Below are 27,577 nucleotides of genomic sequence, written 5' to 3' on the forward strand. Positions count from 1 at the left end.
TACATGCTGCTGAGTCTGACTGTAACTGTATTACCATAGGACAGCTACCATGGGGGCTAGAGCTACTGAAACAACCCGGGAACTGGAAAGCACCTCTCTAAAGTATCATCTGGGAGGACACACTGAAAAAATGTGGCAACGGCTCAAGGGAATGTGAGTAGATTCTCTTTCTTGTGTGCTGTTTACTAGGAAAGATGGGTTGCTTATGAAAGTGACTGATCAATACAGGGGAGAGTTATTTATAAGCAGTTATTATTATTACTATCAGAATCTAATACATCTTTACAATGCTTGGTAGTAGCAGATGAATGCTGAGTATTGTGTTAGAATTGATCACCTTATGTGGAAGACACAGATAGTTAAAAAAGCTGCTGCCCATATCTATGTTCAGGTAAGTCCTTGTAACTGAATTCCCATGGCACTCTGACCAGTTATTGTACAGATCCTTTCTTCTGAATTGGCATTTTTAGTGTATATAATCATTAGGATTAATTTGGAATGAATTTGGAACCAGTATGGTCCTCCTGAAAAGGTCTGTACATTTAGGTAAGTATATAATTCCCTGTACTTTGCCGTACTGGGTATGCAAGTGGAATAGTCTATGTGGACAGGTGCCTACATGTGTGTATATATACATATAGGTAGGGATACTATATTATTGTCTTGAATTGTTTTTTCCCCTCAGAAATTGACTAAGGGATTATTTTTTGGGAGCTTTCATAATTTATGCCTATCATTAGAGCAATTCCTCATCCCCCCCCCCCCCGGTCTATGAAGTCCATAAGATAGTATCTACATGTTAGACGTAAAGTCCATCATCAGTACAATCCTAAAGCCACAAACTTTTAGCTAATTTAGTACTGGATGATTTGTTCTGAATGCTGACACTGGGATGTATTACATTCTCACATCCATATGTTGCGTAAATAACAATAACCTCAGTGCTTGGGAAGCAAGGAAAGAGCAAGAAACCTCCCTTTTGGATAGGCAGATTTGAAATGTTAAGTTCTGAAGAGCTTGCAACAGATGCTAGCAGAAGGAAAATGTTTGATTTCTTATTAAAATTGGAAGCCACTGTTATCGTATTTATTATATTTAGGGAATTAGATGCGATTGAGTCAGTACAGGGAAGTTTTAAAATTATGTCTGCCAATACTAGTTAGCTTCCCTTCTGATTTGGATTGGGGATTCGTATGGGAAGGGGTGTTTTCACCAGCTACTTGTCATGAGGATTCTTCCAGAGGAACTCCACATTACTTAAGTTGTAGGCTGGCTCCATAGGAAGATTTCTGGCAAACGATGTTTGAGTTCACATTCTGAATTATTTGCTACTTTGTCCAACACTTGCTTGATTTTTGTGAAGGTGCTGGTGGTTGTGAATTCCAAATTATCCCAAGGAACCCCTTTTTGATGACAGAACTTAACTGATAAAGTGTCCACCACTAGGGACCTCCCTGTCTCTACACTGGCTTTTATTGGTAAACAACAGTGGTTCTTTAGATTCGAGGCACTCCTTGGAAAATGCCAGTTCTTAATTTTCATTCCTTTTTTTGACTACAGAAAAAAAATAGAGCAATTATTTTGTTGGAAAAAGTCCTAAGGACCACAATAGGTCAGAGTGTTTTTAACTCTATGGATTGCTATGTGAAAACTCTGAGTTTATCTTGTGAATCATGTTTTACAACAGTGCTGATGGTGCTGAAACTGTGCAGCATCCACACCACTCTTGAAAGGATTTCAAGGCATCCCAGGGTGCCATGGCACCCTAGTGGTGAATCACTGGTGTAGAGTCTAAGAGTGCCTAAGATATGAAGGGGCTTTACAGAAAGTGCCATGAGTTAATTTCCCCACCCTCCCTCTACCCTCCAAACCAACAGACATTTGCCACTCGAGCCTGTCTGCACCAGCTCTGGCCAGCAGGCAGGCGTGCTCCAACTGAACCACCTCTCTCCCCAGCCCTGTCCCCACCAGCTCCAGGGCTATCGGAGAGGGAGGGGTAAGGTAGGGATTAGCAGACAGCTGCCAGCTGGGCTTGGCCTGGCCAGAGCTGGAATGGGGTGGAACGGAGCTCCCTCACCTTGCAGGCCCCTCCCAGCTCCTGGCAGGCCAGGCCAGGCCGAGCCAAGCCAGCAGCTTGTCAAGAGGCTCAGGCAGAGGGTGGGGAAAGGGAGCCCTTCTGCCTTGTGCCCCCCCCCTCTACCCCAGCTGAGGTATTGTAGCTTGTGTATGCACCCTAAGTTCACTCTTAGTATTTTTATGGATTTCTGATTTTATTAGCTTCTAGATGAAACATTTTTTCCAACTAGTTTTGATTACTAAATGTGATTAATTCCACTGTGATAACTAATTGATGTAATAAACAACCTTCAATAAAAGCAATCACTATGTGCAGTCAATAAAAGAAATAAGATTTTAGGTGTGTTAAAATCAGTATATGGAATATGTGGTTTATTGAACTTCACAGGAAACAGGGTTTACTTATTGTGAATTGTGCCTACCCGATGATCAGTGTTCCTACTATAGGACAAGGTATGACTTAAGTTTTTGTTTTAAAAACAAGGATAAAAAATATTAGTTTGTTCTAAAAGATATGTTTTATTCTAAAAAGAAAAATGTTATTTTTATGGATAAATGCTGAGCTGGTTTTGTCTTGGACTTATCAAGATTTCATTTTAAGGTTATGAATATTATAAATATTCAGTTTTATTAATATTGAATCAGGTTTATTATTTTAAGACAGATCTCTTAAAACAGTTTTTATTCAAGGAAGTGAACAGAAAATAAAGAGACTGGTTTCATTGAACATTGATACAGAGATAATAAAACAAAAATTCATGTGCGTGTTCATGTGTGCATGTGTATCTGTAGCAGGGAGGAACTGCAGAGTGTATGATTGCCTAAGGAAGAATTCTATTGGCAGATGGTTTGATTTGTCTTGCAGGTGGAGAGAAGGAAATAATCAAATGATTTCTTCTAGGCCAGGGACAGACATTACACATAAACCAGTTTGAGTGATCAGAAACTGGTTTAAATTTGTAACAGAACAAAGATTCAATTCACATAAACCAGTTTGAAAATGGCTGAAACCAGTTTGAGATTAATCTGATTGAATGTAGTATCAGAACTATCTGATTTGGCTCAAACTGGTTTATGCAATGACTATCCCAGACCCCTTGCTGATTTAAGTTAAACAATACACCTCCAGCGTCCCCGCATGCTCTCTGGGCTGGCCCCTCTCCTCTGCTCTCTGGCTGCAGCTCCGGCAGGGACTGCAGGCTGCTCACCTCCCTCCCTTTCATCACTCCCTGCTAAGCAGGAATTCCCCCATTCCCTCTGCCTCAGGGAGGTGTCTGTATTAGCTAGTGGACCACATGCTGGCTACGGTCCGTGCTGAATCAACAGGTAGCTGGCAATGTCCCTCTGTTGTTTTCTTAGCGGGGTATTAAACACTGAGTTAGGGGTGATAAACACTGTTATCAGTTCCCTGCTGGGCTAATCAGAGCATCTTTACAGAGCCTGGCCATGCCACCCTCAGTTCAGTACTGTACAAGGGAAAGGAGGGCTGCTTTAGCGCCCCCTGGCTTATAGCCTGAGCCACTGCAGGCATGTGCCTACATTTCTGGGATGTCTGTTCAGTTACAAATTAGTTTAACCTAGTCAGGTTAGACTGACCTGCAAAGATAGAATCAGTTTAGGCTCGGGCTTTTTGAATGTCTTTCCCTAGCCCTGAAGCAATGAAGCAAGATTTCATCATCGGCCAAATATGCGTGGCATAGTTCTTATTGAAGGCAATTAGCTGTATTTGTGAGTCAATAGCAGAATTGGCCATTGGAGATCCAATAGATCCTGTAAGTTTATGACACTTTCATAGATTAAAAATGTAGTAACATTTTCATGTAGTAACACAGTCATTTGGAGGACAGAATGTGGATCCTCCTCGGCAAACTAGTTCAAACAAATTGTTTTTTTCATAGCAGTATTTTATTTCATTTAGATAAAGGTCTTTGTTGAATTTAACAATTACATGGTACATCTATACATAAATTAGTTGTATTTTCCAATGATCTAATGTATTTAGGGATAATATATAGCAGTCTGTAGGGTAATCTAAAACTGAAAATCTTACCATTCAACTTTTTGTTATAAAGTGATAAATTCTTCCACAAGAAAATGCAAGAGGTAAAGATTTTTGTGGGTGATCTTTTATTGGACCAACTGTATAGTTGTGAGGAATACAGATGAGCTTTTGAAGATAAAGTACCCTTCCTTAGGTCCTAGACAAGCTTTCAGTTTTCAAGTGTAAATTTGTACAAATGACATTTTGCTTAAAAAACCTTTCATTACAGTCCTTGAATAATCTGTCATTTCAGAGACCCTTTCCAGTCTGTCAAGTAGAGTTTTCTTAACTGCCAGAATTTTGCCTCTTCTACTCTTGGTCCATCCTTCCATGATCCAACCACTATTTTAGACCATCTCCAGGCTACAAATATCATATATGCTCATTTCAGCCTACAACAGACTCAAAAGAGTTTTTGTTCAAGAGACAGTAGGCAAACAGTAATGTATAGTGACATGTAAGCAGCTTCTTTTGAAAAGGTATATATTGCAAAAGTATGAGAGATACAGATTACTAACAGAAGTCACTTCCATGGTCACTAACTCACGCGGACTTTTTTCGCTGATCTCTAGGTTCATCTTGTGGTCCCTCATTTTCTTAGGAAATGAAGTATAGCCTGCTTGCTACAGTCTTGGCTCTCAGTTGGTCTTTCTCACTGTCAGTCTTACAGCATGCTGACCTTTCCCTTGTCTTTCCTGTCAAGGGAATCTTTTTAAGCCTAGGGCCTTCTGATTTTTCTTCCAGGTTGCCACACTTGTATCTTAGTTGAGGGAACAAGTTCCACACTCAGAACTTTGAGCTTATGTGCAAGAAAAGATTTTGCTTTTCATATGGGTTTATATTTGTCCTCTTTGTGCTAAAACTGGAGAAGACTCTGCGTAAGAGATTGAATCAAACTCCTCCAAAATCAGGGACATGATTAAAGTTCATATTGGGTTAGAACTATCTAAATTGTGTAATTTGTATTTGTCTGGAGCACATCAGCCACATTAATTCCTGCCCTACAGCTTATTTGGGCTATGAAAAAGTAGGAGAGAGGGGTAAGAAAGACATAAATCTCAAAATAAAAATAAAAAAAAATCTGGTGCACGAACCTTTGTACCAGCTCAGTTATGTATCTGCAGTAGGGTATGTTGGGTTATGTTGGCTTTTGGAAGAGGTGTGCTCAGTTTAGATCTATAATGTAATGATTCTGCAGTTTTGCAACAATCAACAGAAGCTGGTACACAGGGATGAATCTTCTACTTGTATTGACAGAAACATTTCAAGAAGGTACAGTACTGTCTTTTTCCACCACTGATGAATTATGTGAAGAGTGTTATTGAACAGAAAACTATAATAATATATTATAAGTCAGAAGAGAGCAGTATTTTCACTGCAGTTTTAACTCTGTCAGAATATGGGCCATAGAACCTCACCCAGGGTATGTACAGACATTACATTTAAAAGTTCAGAGGTTAGATGGGGTAAAACATGGCCACCTGATCTAACTTAGTTCACCCATATGTGGACCCTATGTTTAGATCCCTAGCTAAGTCGATCTAAGTGCCAAACTGTACAGATGTTCCCCAAAGGTTAGCTTGAGCAAAAAATGAAGCCCCAGCTGCTGGTTTAATTTAGTTGACCTGAGAGGTTCACTCAGTTAAATTGGGCATGGGTAGGCCAGTCTAGAGAATGTCTGTACATGTTTGGACTACAGCCCCATGGCTGGGAAAACCCAGCTGCTCACCCCACATCTGGGGCTATGTTTTTCTTACCCCTCCATCCCCCAATGGCCAACCCCTGTTGGACCTGCCCCACCCACTCAGATCCTACCAACTCCCACCCCACATGCCTTCTAGCACCCCCTCCCTGATTCTGCCTGCCCCACCCTGACTTGCTTAGATTGGGTTCCTGGCCCTGGCTGAATGTCTGTAAATCTGGAACCCAATCTAAAATCATGAAGCTTAAAACAAGCTGCATGATTCTAGGTCAGATCCTAGGAATGTCTGTACTGTTCTGCAATTAATTTTACAAAGAGCAGGATTCAAGTAAGAAATTGCTGAGTTAGACTGGGTGGCCATGTTTTACCTGGCCTACTCTCCTGAACATCTAAGTGTAATGACTGTACATCCCCCCCTAGAGATTCTTCCATTTGACTCATGATTTCTTGCAAACAGACTGTAGAAACCTGTAAAGATCGGTTTATAACTATTACATGATCAAGCAGAAAAGAGAAGTTTGTCTGTGAAATGGATGGATATAATAAAAAATATCTCATTAATGCATAATTCTGCAGAAATAACAAATATGATACAAAACTCTAAGTTGCTGCTTATGTGTCTGTAGTCAGTTTTTCTGTGTGTTTTCCCTTTTATGTAAAAACTCTTCATTAAAGGATAATCTTCACCTGGTAACCTCAAAGAAATCCACTTAAGGAGTAAAATAAATTGTATAAAAGTAAGATTAAAACAGTTGTGTCAAATTTTCAGGAACTTTTCAGGAATTCTCTAAATAGAAAATTGAGGAAATGATATAATGCCTGTAGATACATCCCCATTGATATTGAAATTACACTATTAAGTTTTGTCACTGTAAATCAGGGGCTTCCTTTTTTTTTGGCTTCTGAAATTAAAATACTCCTGAGGTTGGTGGTTAAGATAGACAAGTGTTTCTCAACCTTCTCAGGGTGCCCGTCCATAAGTTTTGTGAATTGAGTGGCATCCCATTTCAAACCAGTGCTTACATCCTCAGAGAAGTCCAGGCAGTGAGCATGGGTGAGCAGTCAGGCAGCGAGAGCTTGAGCCTGTGCTTATCTGCTTATCTCATCATACTTTATTTACTTGCTTACACTTCTTGCATGAGCCTTCAAAGGATCTCACAGCCCTGGTTGAGAATCACTGGGTTAGATCACTTGTACTGATTGTTTTGTAACTGATACGTATTTTATTTTATTTACTTTTTATTAAAATGTGTTTTTATATAATTTTAATTATTGTAGAAGCTGTAGCCTTTGTATTTTTGGTGTATTACTTAGTGTTAGCATTATAGAAGGCTGCAGTTCTAATTCAGATATAAAGGAGGCATAAAATTATCTGTTCTGGTTTATGCTAAGCATTGCCACAAATTAAGATTGATATTATTTTCACTGAGTAGGTTAATAAGGCTTATTTGCTGTACTCCTGGAAACTGCCACTGGATTTGGATATAAATTGGAGGATTGAGCCCTAGAGTGCAGCTCTCCTATGCTGCTCCTAGGAATGTCCACAATTGCCATATAGGTCACACAGTCCAAATATTATACAATATTGAAGGAAACCATTTTTTGTCCAGAAAGAAGCAGCAGTAGGAGAGACTGGAAAATATTAAGACCTCTCTTTATTTGCAAAAATAAAATTTAAAAACATAAAAATAAATGTATAAATTTAAAAGGTAGTAACATTTTAAGAGATGACGACTCAATAAATGAGTCTCTAAGCACTGAAATTCACAATCTACAGACTTCTGCTCCACCCAAACATTTTCTGTAGTACAAGTATTGTGGGTTCTACTAAAAGATGGTTTTTTTGCGTGCTGCTAAATTTGGCTCTTTGAATAAAGGAAGATTACAGATAATCTACCACCCAAACAACTACTTTCTTTTTTCTCATTTGACCACCCTTCACCTATATCACTTGGCTCATGTGCTACAGGCAGACTGTATTACAAACCCTATCACGCACAAATTTCTGTGGCAAAACCACATTTTTTAACTCAGTTAATCATTTTGTTGTAGGTATTATTATTGTTTATTGTCCTGTTATTAAATGGTGTTTCCACAAAATCTATTGTCCAAAACTTAAAAGTTCATGCTAACCTTGCAAGAGCTTCCTCTTCTGACTATACCTCCACTACAGTGAACTGTTAAATGAAATGAGTCACATGGGCAAGCTTCCCGGCCTACTAATTGCTTAGTTATATGATCAAATATAATATTTGCTCCTTTCCTTGCCTCTTTCAAAATACCAAAGTCCTAATAAAGTACATTAGGAATGTATAATTTATTACTTTATCCCCCTAATAAAGTGACTATTTGTTTTCATACTCTATGTGGACTCTGGTATTATCAATAATAAAGCAAAGAATACTGTAATGTAATAGACGTGTGTTTATATAGTTTACAATGCGTAGCACAAATAAAACTTTGAGATGTTTTACCCTGAAAAATTAATATCCTGTATTTTCTGTATTGTTGCACATTGTTTCCTAGAAATTTAGTGACTGCTTTTCTATCAAAAGTTCTTTTTAAATTATGTTTGGCACTATTATCCATGCCTGTATTTTTCACGATATCGGCTTTATTAGTTAAAAAAAAAAAAAAAAGCAATGTCTAGGGTGGAGAGAAGTGTTCAGTAAACAAATTTGATATAAAGATCAGGCTTTTTAACTGGTATAGATTGGTATATCTCCACTGAAATTTAAAAAAATATTCAAAAAAATTGAAGTCTTTGTTTAATGCAAATGATGGCTGTAGCTGTTTGATAGTTTCCAGTAATAATGGCTGCTAAACTATAGCTTTCTTGGGGAGATATTATGCAGAGGAAGTTGAATATGTTTGGAGAATACTTTGTAGCCATTCTGCAATATTTCGTGAAGGACTGTATAGGGGAATCATTTTCAGGTATAAGATGACTTTGGGTAATGAATTGTGGAGGGAAAAAATGACTCAGGAGTGGAAACAAGGACAGCCTGTCACAGGGCAAAGTCAAAGGGAGGACCCCAAAATACCAGGGGGAGCCCCAGGGTCAGGAACCCCCAGAGGGGAAGGGGAAAAAAAGTAATAGTAAAGGAAGATGTTTACCTGCAGTGACATCAGCCGTGATCACCGGCCGGTGGAAATAAAACGGGCTGCCGGCAATGAGGAAGGGGGCAGATCAGCGCTGGCAGGGGCACCAACAGGAGGTGTCTCCCCGCAGCTCCTGCAGGAGCGAAAGGAGCTGGAAGCTGCTTCCCCTGGTGGGGAAGGACGCTTTGGCTCCCGCAGCAAGCCAGAGATTGCTGGCTGCAGCGAAAGGAGCCATGAGCCGGAAGTGGCTCCTTGCAACTGGGAACCCGGGGAAAAGGGCAGAAGGGCATAGAAAGACCCTAATGCCAGTGGCCACAGCTGAGGGGCTGGAGAGGCCAATGCATTTCCTGGCACCAGCCCAGGTGGGACCGTTGAGGGCACTGGGAGAGCCGAAGAGGCGCACCAGGTAGGAGATGAGAGACAAAGGCAGTGTGAGGGGCTGCAAAACACAGCCCTCATTGGCATAGTGCCAATCCAGTGGGTCATGAGGGGATCGGTGTCCACTGGAGGACCATGGGTGGTCCGAAGGAATGAAAGGCTGGGCAATGAGGGAGAAGAATTGTGGTGGAGTCCGTTGGTTACCCCAGTCACATATAGGCCTAACACATGCCCATAGGGTCAAGGGCGGGATGTTAGTGACTAGCCAGAGGGAGCCTGGTCAAGGGGCATTGGGTCCCCTCAGAGTGCAGGAGTGATTTTTCTTTTGTATTTTGTGTTTCCCACTGGTGGAGGGGTTGAGGGTCAGAGCTTGTGGAGCCTGATTGCTACTTAAGACTTGGGGTCAGTTGTTAGCCTTAGGGAAAGGGTGGCGGCCTCGTAACCTGGGTAGGGTACCGCAGGCTGTTGACATTGGCAGGGAGGACTGCCCCGGCGAAAGTAATCGGGGCTCAGTGGTCAGGAGCTTGGCCAGGAGGACAGCTGTGACCCGTCGAGGCTGGGTATAAGGATGGGGTGGGGGGGGTAGAGCCTCGCAGAAGACCACCAGATAGATGTTCCGCCATTGAGAGACCTCCAGTGGTTGGACCCTCCACTGAAATAATATTCAAAGTCATGGCAGATGAGATTGGGGACGACCACACTGGAAGTAAATACCTACTCGACGGACCACCAGGGATGGTGAGGCAAACACCACTGAACATCCGGGCCAGAGCCGTGTTTGACCTGGTGTTAGCCCATTGTTTTTTTTCTTAGTTCTCATGACAGCATGACTGTTGCAAGGATACTAGATTTTACAGTATCCTAAAACAGGCAGAAGCAGCGAGAAATGACCCAATGTACATCTGAACTTGCAAACTCAGGCATGCATGTTTGATTTCAGACCTCCTAGCTTTGCCAATATCATTGTAAATGTTGTTTGTGGAAATTGGAAAACATTGGAAGTAAAATGAATCTCTTTATAAGGAAATTGTCTTGTAGGACTACTGGCTCTATACAATCTCCATCTTCTCAAAACCTATTCTTTTTTAGAATCTTTAAAAAACATCAACACATTATCAATCAGTATGCTTCAAATCTAAGTAAAAAAAAGTAGACAAATAAGGAGCTATAGCTCAGATATTATTATTAAGCTGACTGCACCTGTCGTATAGTTCAATGGTGACAAGTTTATAATAATTCATCAGTTGACTGAACTTTTCATAGCAGTTTGCTGGTGCTGTCCCTAAGAAGTGATCGGCTATAATGCTTATTTGAATATTTCCCATTAAACACATTTTATTGCTATTCTGAATGATTGTTTTAGCAGTAGAAACCTTCTTATCAAAGTGAGATCCAAGCGTTTGAGACCTAACTCAGTAGGAACGAACCAAGCATAATGCATATGTTTTTTGGTACAATGATATTAAGCAGGCAGGGAGTATTAGAGGGACTTTTGCCTATGGAAGTTCTTACTCTCCATTATCTATTGTTTTGACACTGGCTGCCATTTGTTTGACCCAACCTCTTTGCAGACTTTTGGCGCCCTCAAGAAAACAAGTAGCCTCTATAAATATTATGTTGACATTTAATTGGTATGAATTTCTCTGATAAATAGTGTGTTTGGAGGCAATTCCATTTGAATGGTTCACTGTATGCCAGAAGACATTAAGCAACAAACTACAGGGCAGTATTTACTTTTGTCTTTTGTTCATATGCAGTATTGAAATATTGTACGGTCTGTGAAAATTCAAAGTAGGCGATGCCATTCTGTTATTTCAGTCTGCAGAGCTTATAGAAGAATCAATGCCAAATATAATTTTGCCTGCAATGTTATATTTTGCATGTTTCTCTTTGTGTCAAGTAGTTTCTTCCCTTATTGCTATTTCCTCTAACTAACAGTATTTTTAATTAAAGGCCTCATTAATATTTATGAGGGTGTTTTTCCCCTTCTTATTGTAGATTTATTTGGATATACTCTGTATTTTCCAACACAAGCAGATGAAACACCTAATTGGCAAAGTAGGCTTTGCTTCCATTGATTTCAGTTAGGATTTTAGAGTGCTCCCCAGTTTCAAGAATCCTAAAATTGGCGTTATTTAATTTCCTAGTGAACAGATGATGACACCCTAATGCACAGCACACTAATGGCATTAATTTTCACTAGGAATTACTGGAAATGAATTTCAGGAAATTCCTGGAGACTTCTGTGACAGGTAACATCAGGTACCAGTACTGTTATAGACTGGTTAAATTAGACATCAACAAGCATATCTTAGGATTTTTATGTGTCTTCCTTCCAGAAGAATGAAGAGATCATTTGTTAGGCTCAGGTAGGAACACTCCACCTCCCCCCTAAGCGCAATAGGCACTAACATTTGCCTATTTATTCCATCTCCCCGATGCCATACTCAAGTTTGTCCAGCTTCAGTGTCAACACACAGACGACTAACACAAGGTCATACTTTACCCTCTAACCCTGTATACAATTTCCTTTTATGTCAGCAAGTCCATCATGTAGAATATAGTCTATAGAATAAGATTGTTTACTCATTTACCAACAAAACATTGAGAAGTATTCGGGAAATGTATCAGGATTATACAAGTTTACAATGCTAGGAGAATGAGTGGTTCATAGAAAAAAATACATCCAGTAGTCTTTACACATACATATATGTGCACACATGCACACACATATAACCTCTCCTTTTCATTATTTATTGCCTTGATAAAATTAAGAGCAAGGTATAGGAAACAAGTACTTAACTTGTGTGTGTTCTGATATTTTGCCATAATTTGCAATTAGAAATATCATTTCCTGGGGTTTTTTATTATGTACCATCATGGTTTCTGTAGTTGGCATCTTTAGTAGATTGTAAAATGAATAGAACATATGTAGAGTCTGCAGCTCATAGGTTGAACAATGTAAACATCTCTTTGACTGCTTTCATCTTTTGGTGTGTACTTTGTAGTCTGGTTCTGACTGATAACCTAATCCATTAGTTTTTTCCAAATAAAAAACAAAATATATGAAGTGATGACTGTGTAGCATCTCCAGAAACTCTCAGCAAACACCTTTTGGCGTTTATAATCTTAGCTCAGATATCTTCCTTTGAATCAGAATAACAAAAACATCTTCCCTTTTTTCCTTCAGAGATGAAGACTCAAGAAGTTCTTGAACCATGTTGTTACTCATGGGGACATGTCATTACTTTCAGAACTAACATAATAACATAGGTTGCTTGACTGACAGTAACAGAATGAAGCTTCAGTATTTTATGGATTCAGCTTTAGAAAGGGACATTTTCAACAAAAACATGATAATGTAAACACTATATTACGAAAATCAACTTTTCATGTTCTTATACTGGAACTTCAGCACAGATACAGACCAGAAAAAGCAATGCGGCAGAAAGCTATGTAATCATGGTATAATGCCCACAAGTGACAACAGATGTGATTTCTTATAATGAGGCACATTCCTATCATTTGACAATGCTCACCATCATGATGATCATCTTGGCACAGTACTGTAATTTTCTACATTGTGCAGGCTACATTAAATCCATCTTTAGTTGGCACTTATGCCCTGCTGAAATTGGCAGGCTACCATGTGTGGGACCAATGCCAGCTTCACAAATGGGCATCAGTACAGAAACAGCCATATGATGCATCACTTCTGAGTATTACTTGATGATTCCCTTAAGAAGCTGACTGCATAAAGCAATTATTTATATCGGCAGAAATGCTTCATTGCCTGGCTATGTGTCCTACTCAATAGATTAGTCAGATGCATTAATCTAATCCATTAGGTGACTTGAAGTGAAGGCACTCTGATTTTATTTTATTTTGTTGTTGTTGCTGTACTGGGACCCTGTCTCTCAGTGTACAGAAGCTCATGAATGTACAATTTCATGATACTCCACTTGAGAATGTTAATAGATTCCCACTGAGAATACTGCATTCTCTCAATTGCTTAAGTTAACCTGTGCCTCTTAACCACTCTTTTCTTGATATGGTTGAAGAGCTAGGTTTTTGTTTTTTTATTAGAAAAAAAATGTATTTAAGAGATTTTATTGCTTGAAGGCCATTCTCTAGTTTCAGCCTAGTTTTTTGCCTCAAGTCCACGTTTTAATGAAATCATGATACTTTTACAAGCTCTGAAGGCTCATTCGAGGTCTCACCACAGGAGTGCAACAGAAGGCCATGGAGTTACATTATGATAAAAGGACAATTAGAATCAACTCTTAAACAATTAGTATGTAATGATAAACAAACAGATGTAGTGGCATTTTCTTTGATTTTAATGGTCATTCCTGTATTTATCTGAATCCAAAATGACTTTGAATTTAAGAGCCCCCCCAGCCCCCAACTTAGATTTTATTCATGGAAAGTTAAAATTTGTTATAATTTTCCATGTATAGAATCTAAATAGAGGAAAGTCCTCTAACATTTGTCCCCCTCTACTGCTGTGGTGGAAAAAATAGCAGCAGGAGATAAGCAGTCAGACCCCTGTCCCTTGCTTCACTGTCCCTTGTCACCCCCATGCCTGCCTCTGGCCACCTGCCCTTCCATGCCTGTGCTTGCCCCCGCTACCTGTGACGCCACCCCTTGCACTTCATGATTCCCACCCCCACTCCCTGCCCACTGCCCCCTTATGTTCTGCTGCAGCTCTGCTCTTCCAGGGCAGTCAGTAACAGTGCAGGCTCAGCCTGGCCCCAGACCAGCCTGGCCAGGGAGAAGTAGTGGCTGCTCCTGGTCTGGCAGGATTGAGGTTGGAAGAACTGGAGCTGGAGCAGAAAATAAGGTAGCTGAGGGTGAGGGAAGCAGAGGGTGGAGGGGAGGAGACATAGGCATGAGGGACAAGGGGTGTGAGTGCAGGTTGCAGCCTCCCCGTCCCTCCCCAGTTCCCATCATGCTTCCCCAGCCATCTGGCCCCTCCTTTGCCAAACAACCTATTCCAGCCTGGGACAGACAGTGGTTCAATTCTGACTGAGTCCATGAGCCTGGAGCTAAAGCCACAGCTGAGCTCCCTGCTTCTCTCCTCCATGGCCTTGTACTTGAATCCAAGACAAAACATTTTTACCCCACACCAATCAGGAGGTGGGGAGGGTCATCTTGGATTCAAGTAACTATTATGATCACTAAGCCATATTAAGTACCTTTCTGTTTTTCTAAGGCATGTGTCTTGGAACTGATGATCTCGTCATATATTGATCAATGACATCTGTTAGGAGGAGAATCCAAGTGATTTCTTTGACTTCCTCTGATCAAGGGCAGGAAATTAATGTTTTACCATTTTGAATTCAGTTGGGTGCAGGTAGAAATAATGTCGGGGCTAGTACTGGTACTAGTAAGCATCTTGTTTCTATCTACTTGATCCCGGACTATTGCCACTTCAGAGATATAACTTTTAGGTTTGGTTCCTGCAAACAGTTGAGCTAAGGAGAATTCATCTTTTCATAGGACAATGATGCTACTGCAGTTTGTCATTGTTATTAGTTTAAATGATAACAGTGCTACTTTGTGTCGATGTCACTCCCTTTACCTGTAGATCTCTAAGCACTTCACAAAAGCAAGAAACACCACTACCCAAATTTAATGGAGAAAGTAATGCATAGAAATGAACTAATATGTGCAAAGTTGCACAAAAGGTCAGTATTAGAAAACAAGTTTCCTGACAACCAGTCTGATGCTTTATCTCCTGGGTCACTTCTACCATTATTGCAGTAGTTGTAACACTTAGTTATTTTATTCTGTTTTATTAAAAAACCCCAAGCTATTAGTACCTGAACTTAAATGGTAGTTTATTTGAGCCTTTGAATACAGCTAGCAACAAAACCAAAGTACTAGAATGGATCTCCTGGATTCTGTGCAGTTCCTTGTTTTTATAGATAACACTATCACCTAAACCTTTTACAAATGAGTAAATTCCATTTTAGAATGAGTAATGTATTTTTTGCCACTGCTCCTGTTGTAAGGCTACTTCAGCATATTAGCATATTCCTGCCCTTGTGGTTTGAACATTTCAAATTTATTTCCTAAATGTACCCATTAATTCTTGCATGCTTCAGCTTAACTCGTTATTTACTCCTCTGATGTATTTGTAAAGAACCAACACTAGGAAAGCAAATGATATGACCTTTTAGTTTAATTTTGCTAGGCTGAGCAAGCCAAGTTGTATTAGTCTGTTCTGAAGAGTTGTTCTCCACTCATCTGACCATCCTGATAGCCCTTCTCTGCACCTGCTCCAGTCTGAATTGATCTTTCCTGAACATGAGCAAGGTAGCTAAAGAAACCTAAATATTTTAAAGAAATTATTTCAATCATGTGTCTCTTAAATCATCTTGGGTAGGTTCTTCTAATTACATAAAAAATCATATTGCTTTGGTGAAGATGCACTTATTTTGGGACAGCATGTTTACAACAGACATGAAATTCAAAGTGTCCGTTATTTTATGAGTACTATATAATGTTTTTTATTCTTACATATTGAAGACCAAATCCTATTTACACACATTCACCATGTGACCTTTTTGTACTCACTTTTACATCTACATCTGGATGTAAAAGCAGCATACAATTGTGGGAAAATGTGCTGAAGCTCTAAATAATGTATTCCCTTTAATATGTGCAGCTAAATGATTCAGTTCTGTCCTTGGTGTGCAAGTTCTGCATTGCCACAAGTGTGTAGTCAATAAATGGGGAGAAAAGCTTTATCTTTTTCTGCTGAATTGCAGCAGAGGGAAATGTCAGAAACATAGAGTTCATAATTATTTCATTTTGTGATTCCATCTAGAATCTTCCGCATTTAAAATCACTCTTTCTCTGTATCAGTACCCTTGCTACAAAAATCTCTCTCCTTCCGTCACAAATGTGTTAGTTTCTGTATGCGTCTCTCCTTAATTAGCACAGAAAGCCCAGCCATAATTTTCTGGCCCTGGGTACTGCCATTCCATCATGCATAAGGAATGACGTTGTGGTTACACATGTTTAAGATATTAGGTATTACTCACTATAGCATCCTTACATAAAGTTAGTTTGCTAAATGAATAAGCATAGAATATAGGAACACAGTTATATTTTTTAATGTTTTCATTCTTCAGAAAAGTCCAACTATTATTTATTAAATAATAGCCAACTTCGTTACTTTGTCTTTGGAAACAAGTTGGAAAGGAAAAAATAAACCAAGTTCTTGTTTGCAGGGGAAGGTTTTACTGTAGCTCCCCATGTAATTGTAATGCTAATACAGTGGTTTTCAATCTTTTTTCATACGTGGACCCCTAAAAAATTTTGAACGGAGGTGCGGACCTCTTTATGAATTTAGAATGGAAGTGTGGACTCTTTTGACTTGTAAGTGTGGGAATTCACGTACTTTTGATTGATCATATTAATTATTTGCGGGCCCCTTTGACATAGTCTGTTGACACCCAGGGGTCTGTGGACCACAAGTTGAAAACCACTAGTCTGATACCAGTAAAAGATAGGCCTTTCCCCACCCCTCTTCACCTTAAACCCTTCCCAGGGAACACGAGGTAAACCAAAATAGAGACACTTTTATTCTAGAGTTATACCTATTGATTTAAAATCCCAACTTGGATTACAAGGGAAAAAAACCTTCCCACATAGAAAAACCCTAATGAACAAATAGAAATGGTGTTCAGAAATAGCACAAGAACATTACCAACCCCCTATCATTTAGAAAAGAAACATTACATTCTCCCTGTACCCACTCCTCTCCACCATGCAGTTGAAACCAGTGCTTTGTATTTGTTTAGCACCGTGTTACCTTAATTAAGAATAGACTTTTCCATACAAGTAGGACAACATGGCATTCTGGTACCACTCCCAGAATATGAGTCACAAAAAGACAGCAGCAGAGAAACAGCATGTTTTCTCTTTTGCTTCCAAGTATGCAGTTATTTTATTTAAAGATTGTGAACTATGTTTTTGTTTGTAACTTTGTCATTCAATTCATTTTAACATTAAAAAAAACCACCAATGACACACACGCAAAGAAAAGGAACCTTAGAAATGTACTGTAATAGAACTTAAGTCTTTTGAGTTTTTTACATCTTTTTTTTCTGTACTGGGTATGTTACACCTACTATATATTTAGTCAGTCCAGTTTGGGGAATGAGTTCTTGACATGATATAGCACTAAAGGCTGCTTATACATGTGTTTATTGGCATTCTACTTAGAATACAATGGAGCAGACTTGATTAACTGAGTCTGCTCCATGTTCTAATTAGAACTTTGCAGCATTGCTGCAACGTCATACATATAAAATCTCTGTGCATTTAAAAATGGCCATGGGGTGCTTTAACTAAACTTCCTTCAATGAGGTATAAATAAAAGCATCCTATGGCCATTTTTAAATGCATGGGGGCTTAATACATATGACACTTTTGTTTTTTAATTTAATACCCCCCACTTCCTGAGCATGTGTATAGGCTGCCAAAGTGACTGGCTCAAGTCAACCATAATTAATGATACCAAATGTTACTATTTACCATCCCTTACAGCAGGGGTCAGCAACCTACAAGCCAGGTCCATGGAGCTGTTTGACCCAGCGTATGGGCAGCAGATTTCCCCTGATACCATGGGGGAGACACATTGGTTATAAACAATATTCCTGTGCCTTTGCTAGGAAAAGTGGCAGTGGCAGATGGGTGCTGAAGCACTGCCCACCCACCTGCCTCTGACCCAAACTGGGTAGGTCCATCCTGCGAGATTAAATGGTTGCTTATTGCTGCCTTAGAAATAGGATTTGAGAATATATTAACTGAAGAGTTCCTTGGTAGCTAAGGTACTTCTCACTGAATACAAGCCAAACATACAGTAGTCTCCCTCTGTATATTTTTCTCAAGCAGTTAGTTATCAATTTGTATTACTGTCTCTGAGGTTCTAAGTAACATGCTTTGTTTTTGCAGAGAGGGCCTTCATTAAAAATGCTGACTAGTGATAGATGTCCTGGCCTTACTTGAATGGCAGTAGCATTTGTTATTAGGTTAGAGGGAACTAGATCATCACTCTGCTGTAGCTCCCTTTTTGTGGGTTGGGGACATGACTTTGATCATTGTCCTGTTATTTCTCTTGAATGTGAGCTTTTGTTCCAAGTAACAACATTGCTGTGTTACTTACATTGTGGAAAATCAAACAATTTCTAAAATATTTAAAATTAATTCTGTATGCTCAAACACCATAAACACTTTAGTGTTTCTCTATTAAATAATTGCCCATTGTCCAAAGAGAGAGAAGCAGCAAGTATCTGACCTGGAATGAATGCTTATTTTTCAGAGTTTGCACTGATTTACATGTCTTTTGTCATGTCACTGTGTTACGTTGGCAAGGTTGTTTCTCTAAACAGCTGACTGTCAGGGAAGGGGACAGAAGAAATATGAATGAACTATATAGCTGAGTCAGTACTAGAACATCATGGCATTTGTGGGTAAATAAATGTGACCAGGGCCAAAGAAACTTGAGCCACAGATTTCAAGTTCTGTCTCCTGACTTAGCTGCGGCTAGCAGGGTTGCCAGGCTTCCAGGTTTGTTTGTTTTTTAGAGGCAGGAGGGCAGGACAAGACTTAGAGGTGGTACTTGTGGCACAGTTGCCTCTGAACTGTAGATTCTGGGGCAGTGATGGCTGTGTACTAGACCATGGATCTTGAAAGCCCAAGTATCCTCAGTTTTGAGGCAGCCTACTTGGTAGTGCTGCTCAGGAAGAATGGACTGTGGCAGCCTTCCAGGTGAAAGAGGAGGGAAAATGTTGAAAATGTTTTTATGAAACATTTCAGTTTCAGTGAACTGGCATTGTCCATAAAAACTGTTTAGTTACAAAATTTCTGATCAGATTATGAAAGACTATTCTATCTAAAAGAAGGGTGGGCATCGCTTCATTGGGAGTTGACTTTAATGGAGCTTGGTCCTCAGAAGGGGGCAGTTGACAGAGGAGGCCACTAGATAGTGCATTCTCAAGCAAATGGCAATATAAAAATAGCATGTGCTTGCAAGACTGGGTAAAATATTTTTATGGGCTGGATCCGGCCCACAGACCATAAATTGCCTAACCTTTATCTAAAATACAGGAAACCCTCACTATTCGTGAATCCGCTATTCGTGGATTTGAATGTTCACAGTGCACCGCACCAACGGGGTAGGTTGGGACGAGCAGACTGTGGCTCCCTCTGGTGCCACACTGAACTCCTGCCTCTGGATAATCAGGCATGGAGTGCTATGCAGGGCAACCGAGGGCAGAGCCAGGGAGAGCAAAGCAGAGAACAGAGCTGGGTGGGCAGAGGGGGAAGGCAGAGCCAGGCAGGTAGAGAGCAAGTGCTGGGGATGGGAATGGAGGTGGCAGCTTCTCCCCCAGAGGCAGCTACAGTTGGTCCCTAGGCACTGTGGGGGAGTCCCATGCTTCCAGCTTGTTGTGGGGGGGGGGAGCAGGGGGTGGCTGTGGGGTTTGATGGGGAGTCCCATCAGTATTCATGGATTTTGCCATTTGCAGGGATCTCCAGAATGGATCCCCCACAAATGGCAAGGGTCTCCTGTATCCAATTGTGCTTTTATGTTCTGTGGCCAAATCAAGCTCCAAGTGAGTAGGCAATATGCAGTTTGGATGACTGAGTATACAAAAATGGCAACTCAGTATTATAGCATGTAATATGGTGGTTGCATAAGGCTGATATGTATTTAAATCCATTCTGTTTGCATTAAATGTGTGACCTTTGAGTCACTCATTTAATTTCTCTCTGCCTCCCTCTCTAAAAAGAAAATTATAACACTCATCTTCTGTATTTTAGAGCATTTTTGAACATGAGAAATTCCTTCCTTTTTGAACATGAGAAGTTCCTGAGGCCCCCACCCAGATGGAACCCATGGTTCCAGCCTTCACCCAGACAGAGCACCTGGCACTGGGCTGTAGGGGCTGCCTGGCATGGCTGCCAGCACTTGGGAATGGGAGCAAGGTCACCCCACCTGTAGTGTCTGCTCTTAGTGAGGTCTCTGGAGTCCCAGGTGACTGAGTTCCAGGCCCAGGTAGGAAGACTTCATGTCATCAGGGCCCACGAGCAGGAGATTGATGACTACTATAGCCAGTCTCTTCTCCTAAACAATGAAGAAGAAGAGAAGAAGCCTGCCAGCATGGCTTTGTTGTGGGCAGGTCTTGTCTTACCAACCTAATCTCCCTCTATGACCAGGTAACTAGCCACCTGAATAAGAGAGAAGAGGTCGACATTGTATATCTAGACTTCCAAAAGGCCTTTGATCTGGTATCCCATGATGTTTTCATGGGAAAATTGTTAGGTGGGTAGGAAGCTGGCTGTGCTGTAGGACCCAGAGAGTTCTAATGCATGGTTCTGTGTCATCCTGATAAGAAGTGGCCAGTGACAACCCTCTGGGGTCTGTGCTTGGTCCAGTACTTTTCAACATTTTAAATCAGTGAGTTGCATGTGGGGGTGAAGAACTCACTGGCCAAGTCTGCGGATGACACCAAGTTATGGAAGAGTGTAGTCACTTGAAAATAGGCTGCAGATACAGGTGGATCTAGACAGCTTGGCAAGTTGGGCAGATTGAAACTAGATGAAGTTCAACGGTGAGAAGTGTAAAGTGCTCCATTTGGGAATGAACAATCCCCAACATACGTACAGGCTTGGTGGTGCCAAACTGACCAGCACCACACCTGAAAGGGACCTAGGGGTAATAACAGACGATAGTATGAACATGAGCCATCAGTGTGATTCATGAGTCATCAGTGCAAGCCAGCAGGTCAAACAATACTCTGGCATGCATCAACCAATGCATCTCAAGCAAAGCCAAAGAAGTGATTCTTTTGCTTTACTCAGCATTGAGATTACAGCTGGAGTACTGTGTACAGTTCCGGGTGCCACACTTCAACAGGGATGTGGAAAAGATTGAGAAAGTCCAGAGAAGAGTCACCCATATGATCAGAGAGTTGCAAGACAAGCCATACAAGGAAAGGCTGAGGGACTTGAGCCTCTTCAGCCTAAAAAAGAGAAGGCTGAGAGGGGACTTGGTAGCAGCTTACCACTATATGAGGTGACTGCATCAAGGGCTTGGTGAACAATTGTTCACTAGGCCATCCTTGAGGAAAACCAGGAGTAATCGTCACAAACTCTTGGAAGACTGTTTTAGGCTTAACGCTAGGAAAAACTTCTTCACAGTTAGGGTGTCCAGATTGTGGAATAAACTCACTTCTGAGGTGGTGCAATCACCTATCCTGGAAATCTTCGAGAGGAGACTGGACAATTGCCTCGCTGGGGTCACCTGACTCCAGTTGTCTTTCCTGCCTAGTGCAGGGAGGCTGGACCCACTGATCTTGTGAGGTCCCTTCTAGCCCCTTACAATCTATGAATCTTATTGGGTCAAACCAGTGGTCCATCTCGTCTTGTCATCCTGTCACTGACGGTGGCAAGCATTAGATGCTTTAGAAGGAGAGTAAGAGTACAGGGGTATGTCTAGCCAAAGAATACATCCCTAGCTGTTCTATTTAATAGCTCTCAGTGACCTGTCCTCTGTAAATTTGTTTAATTCCTTTTTCTTGAACCTGCCTATCCAATTTGTCTCTCTAACATCCTGCAGCAACCAGTTCCACAAATTAAATAAACTCCATATTAAAAAGTACTCTCTCGTATGGTTTAAAAAGTACTCTCTCGTATGGTTTAAACCTGTTTCCTGTTTATTTCAGTGGGTGGGTAGAAGGGAATACCTGGTCAGAACAGACAAGGAGGGAGAATTCACCTGCTGCTGCTAGTGGCCCTGGACCAATTCAGAAGAAGCCCTGGAGCTCCCCTACACCCAAAGCTAGGGACATAAGTTCCACTTAAACCAGTTTAAGTGATCAGAAACAGTTTAAACCTGTAACATAAGTTCAGGACACATAAACCAGTTTCAAAACGGCTGAAACTGGTTTAAGACAAACCTGGTTGAATGTAGTATCAGATTTAACTGATTTGGGTCAAACTGTTTATGAAACTTCTGTCCCAGACTGCTTCCTGGTTCAAGTTAAATCACTAGTATCCCAGCATGCTTTCCAGCCTGGGGCTGGGTTGTGCTGTCTGCCCCAGAGAGTAGGGCTGGTCTTGTCCCTCTGCTTCCTAACTGGAGCAGTGAGGGCTGGCTGACAAAGAGGTGTTGGGGGCAGAGGGCAAGCCTGGCTGGGGATGCAGCCCAGTCTACAGTGAGGGGACTGCCCACCCCAAGGGAAACCCAAGCTGGGGTCTGGGACCACAAAGGGGTGTTAAACACCCCTTGACCTGCTCAAATTTACTGCTTTCTGCAATTGTGGACTACAAATCCCAGAGGTACCTGGAAGCAGGAAGACGAAGTGATGAGCAACCCTGAAGAATCCTGCTGCTGTAATTGTGGACTGCAAATTAGAGACCTCGGGGGTAGCAAGAGGAGGAAGTGAACATACATCCAGAGATCTGTGTTCTAGTGCCCACCGGCTTCTGCAGGCATGTGGCTACATTTCCTGAATCAAAAGTAAATGTCCGTTTATTTCTGTTTCATGTTAATCTGTGCAGTTTAGGCTTACCTGCAAAGAATCAGTTGATTTAGCTTCAGGCTTCTTGACTGTCTGTATGTAGCCCAAGTCAGCTGGGCAAGGGAAGGGGCAGGATGTGAATAGTAGGGGAGGGTAGTAAAGAGATTCTTTTTTACTTTAGGACTTTAAAAAGTCTATGGTTATTTCTCCCACAGCTTGGTCCAAAAGGAAGTGTGACTGCACTCCACACCCTCTCTGAATCCATTCCATAATCCCCTATTTCTTGTATTCTAGGACTTAATGAATAACAGTTTCCTAGTTACTTTATCCAGGTTCTTCATCGTTTTATAAACCTCTATCATTTTCCCCCTCATTTTCTCCTGTCCAGACTAAAGTGTCCTAAACTTTTCAATCACTTCTGCTACAGCAATTGTCCATTCCCTTAATTACCTTTGCCTTTTTCTATACTACTTTTTCTAATACTACTATGTGCTTTTTAAGATACAGAGACCAGAACTACACAGTTTTCAAGTTCATCAAGATTTTAGGGATAACATGCATGGAGTTCAACTGGATGGATGATACTTGAATGTATGCAACCACACATAATATGAATCATTTTCAGAAGTGACTTCAGTTTTTAAATTCTTGAATTTTATATATTATTGCAATTACTTATTTATCTGCCAAGCATTTTATATTTAAAAAGTTGGTTCTTGTCCTAAAGGAGTTACAGAAAATGTTGAAAATGTTTTTATGAAACAGGCTTCAAGTGACAGGATATAACAAACTAAGTCTAATAAATCAAACAAAAGGGGAGCGAAATGAAATAGTACAAAGTTTATAAAAATCTAACAACATAACATGTGTATAATCTACTAGCATATGTATATCGATGACAATTTCATAAGGCATTGTGCATCATATTGTATCCAAGCACCAACTTAGGTTGTAAACTAAAAAGAAGTTTTTGACAGGGGGCTTGTCTTGATAATTTTCTAGATTGACTCTGATCTACATAATAATAAAAGGGAATAATGATTCTATTAGTAGAGACATCAAATGCACAAAAATAAAAGAGATGCAGATCAAACTATGTTGAATGCTTTTGTCTCAATAAGCTTTGCAAATGTGGGTACTCAAGAGGAATTTATGCATTTAAAATTCAAGTCTTAGAATTCTATCATCTATGAAATAGTTTTAAAAGGTTCTATATAAATTTAAAAGGATGTGTAGGATGGATTGCACATAACTGAGCTATAATATTAAAATTCCTGCCATTATTAATACTCATTAATATTCCAAGCCAAAGTCGAACACTGTCACTGAACAGATATAGAATTCCTTCACAGTGCTTGTTAGAGTCCAGTTAGGGTAATCTACTCCCTTACCATCTCTCAAGTTGCCTTGTTGTCCCTCAAAACTTAGAAGGTAAAACATGCTTTCCAACTCCAGTAATTTTAACGAGATTCATCTAGCAAGAAGAAAAAGCAAGATGTCAGAATAAGGTGGCCTGCAATCCTAAATTATATGTGTTCTTGGGACAGGAGCCATCTGTTTCTTCCGTGGTTGCAAGCTGCCTGGATTACTGGGGTCTTGATCCATGACTTGGGCTTCTCCATGTTACCACAATACATATAAATAATAACAGTCAGCTACAATTTCATTTTTAGTCTTTAACTCTAACTTCCAAGGCTAGGGACAGACATTACACATAAACCGGTTTAAGTGATCAGAAATTGATTTGGTCAGACTTAACTGATTTGCGTCAAACTGATTTATGCAATGTCTGTCCCAGAACCCTTCCGAGTTTAACTTAAACCAGAGTCCCCCAGCATCCCAGATGCTTTGTAGCCCTGGGCTAGGTTGTCTGCTCCAGAGCAGGGCTGACCCTGCCCCTCTGCTCCCAAGCTGGAACTCCAGCAGAGACTGCAGGCACAGAAGGGTCTGTCTAACTTCCCCTTGCCCCCCCCCCACTTCCTGCTCAAGCAGGGATTTGCCCCCTCCCCTCTCCCACAACATGGACCATAGATAGCATATGGTATGCTAGCTAATTCTGAGAGGTGTCTGTGTAAGGCAGACAGGACGAAGGCAGACAGGACAATGTCCACTTAGGGCTATCTGCAGCTAATCAACAGATGGGCAGGTAATGTCCTTCCATTCCTTCCTTGGAAAAAGGTTGTTTAAAGAAGAGCTTGGACTAAGGAGGGAGGCCTTTGTTTTTTTGATGGGGTGCTAAATGCTATCAACTCCTTGCTGGCTCCCTCCTTGGTCAGGAGCAGTGAGGGGGGTCCTAATCAGAGCATCCTGCCAGGGCCTGGCCACACCCCACCTCAGCTCAACCCTGTAGAAGGGAAGAGAGGGCTGCTCTAGCTCCCCCTCACCCGGCTTCTAGCCTGAGCCACTGCAGGCATGCATCTGCATTTTCTCAGTCCAGAAGAAATGTCTGTGAACCTGCAAACCAGCTCAGCCTAGCCAGGTTAGATTAACTTGCAAAGATTGAATAAATTCAGCCTCAAGCTTTTTGAATGTCTGGCCCTAGCCCAGATGACAAGTTAGTGCAAGGCCAAACTCAGCCCTCAATTATGCCTTCTAACATTGTTGAAGAAAATAGATTGCTTGGGTGTAACAGAGGGCAGCATTTTCCACTTTTCTATTGTCCATCACTGTAATATTTGAGCATTTTTGCTATGCTTTCTGTAAGTAGATCAGATGCTTCTATTTCAAGAAAGAGATATACTTTACAATAGTTCACTTTAATATGAGTTATTTGGCAGAATTTGGACAAACATGAAATTCTAATGAAAGCAAGCTGGAGATGGAGCAGATTATGCTGGCTAGTGCATTGCATGGCTAGGTTTTTTATAAAAAGAGCAGGAAATTGTAAGTTGTTGTTGGAGAGTAGGTTTGTTTTGTTATTACAGTGTCCAGGGGAATGAATTTCCAAAGTTCATATGTCTAGTTTAGTGCTGAAAAATTATTCCTTAAGGAGGTATTGGGTATGTTTAGCCTGCTTGGTAATTGATTACAAGGTTGCAAGGTTGAATAGATGGGTTATTGCCTAAAAGTGAACAAGATAATCCAACCCCCAAAATGATCATGGGAAGACTGAGATTGGAGATGTGTTAATTGTCCCCTTGAGAAATTCTGTGGGTGGCTGATGGAGGCAGTTAAAAATAATTTTGCTGCGATCAACATTTTTCTCTGAAGAACAGAGTAGGAGGGATGAGAATATTGATGGACCTTTTGAATTTAACGTTTTAGAAGGAAGAAGATATAATGCAAAGTATTTGTGGGGAGGAGGATTCAGCCCATGAAAAGTATATCTTTCATCTTCTCTTCCTTGATGTATATTTGGTTATGTGTTAGTCTGGAGAGAAAAAGTAAGGACATTATGGGGAGAAATAGAAAGAAATCACTGAAGAAAAGTAAATTTTAAAGTGTAGAAAAAGAAAATGAAATTGAAGTAAAGTAATATTGTAGTCTAATATTTATATCAGCTAAAAGTGAACTAGTTTGGCATGACCAGATAAACAACATGGAATATTAGCCAACCAAGAGTCAGTAACAGAATCAACAGCTGATTTTTTTAAAAATCATGATTTAAAATTGTTTACAGTTAATGAAGTGCTTCCCACCTTCTCCACAATTATAGAAACTCATCAGAGCAAGGCAAGCACCACAAAATCACAGGTCAAATCTTGATTCCAGCAGAGTTTATAATTTCCATACCCAAATAGTGTCCTGTGGTAAAAGCTGGAATAGGAGTGTTTTAAATTGCATTGTCAATGTAATATTGTAGCAGGACATGCCTATGCAGCCAGGGACTGGTCCTCAGTACAATTTTATTTGATGACATTATATCCATAGTATGACAGCTCTAGTGATCAAATATTCTCATGCCTTTAAATGAGGGAACAGTTTTCAGGGTTATCATCAAGGTGGTGTATTTGAAAATAGGCTTGTAAGGTAAAGCATTGAAATGTATTGGGTAGATAGATAGGACTTCTAATTTAAATAGGTCTAATAAAACAGCGACAGCTTAAGACATATTAATGGTATTATAAATGAATAGATTGTGTTTGAGATGTAAGGATGATTTGTCACAATAGATAAAAGGACTTCAGTGTGATTTGTGAAATACAAATTGATCCCCATTTGGATTTACATTTTGCCATTTAATTGAGGTCATCTTGCTTCTCCTAAAAATGGGTTAATATTACTTGCCTATCATTGTATTAATTGTGGGTGATTTTGATTTCAGTGATTTAGAAGGTTAATTCTTATTTTTCTGGTATTTGTCGGTATATGTGAATCCTTCATCATTGCTGCCTGTGGTCTTGGGTTTGGAGAGGTGAAGAGGAACACTTCACCTGATTAATAAGTCTAGTTTTCAAAATAAAATAATCTGAAATGACACTTTCCTATTTTATCGAGCACTCAGTAAAGTGCTATATAAAGTAACTGGAAAAGCTCTCTGGGGATCTCACACAGGACTGAAAGTGCAGCAGAAGACTTTCTCAAAGCTCGTAAAGTTATGTTATCAGTAGACACACACACATACATGTGCCACCTCGGTGCTAGTTCCCAAATGTCCTGTTAAAGGAATGCTGGAAGATTTAAAAGCTGCAGAACTTGAAAATGTGGTGTGTTTACTCGAGTCAAATAGTTTCTCTAGTAACAAAGGCCTGATTTTAAAATTGTCCTTTCTCTTTACTACCTCATTAGGTACATTTG

The 27,577-nt window shown here is 40.4% G+C and overlaps 1 protein-coding gene across 1 annotated transcript in view; it reads left to right on the forward strand.

Moving 5' to 3' along the window:
- The window catches only part of PDE1A (phosphodiesterase 1A), a 300,886-nt gene that overhangs the window by 16,910 nt on the left and 256,399 nt on the right, over positions 1 to 27,577 (forward strand). The window contains exon 2 of the mRNA XM_090045293.1: positions 40 to 153. Coding sequence (XP_089901419.1) covers positions 40 to 153 — 114 coding nt within the window. The remainder of the gene's footprint in view (positions 1 to 39; positions 154 to 27,577) is intronic.

This window comes from Crocodylus siamensis, chromosome 4, assembly GCF_052110815.1.
Source record: "Crocodylus siamensis isolate JL-2025a chromosome 4, ASM5211081v1, whole genome shotgun sequence".
NCBI lineage: Eukaryota > Metazoa > Chordata > Crocodylia > Crocodylidae > Crocodylus > Crocodylus siamensis.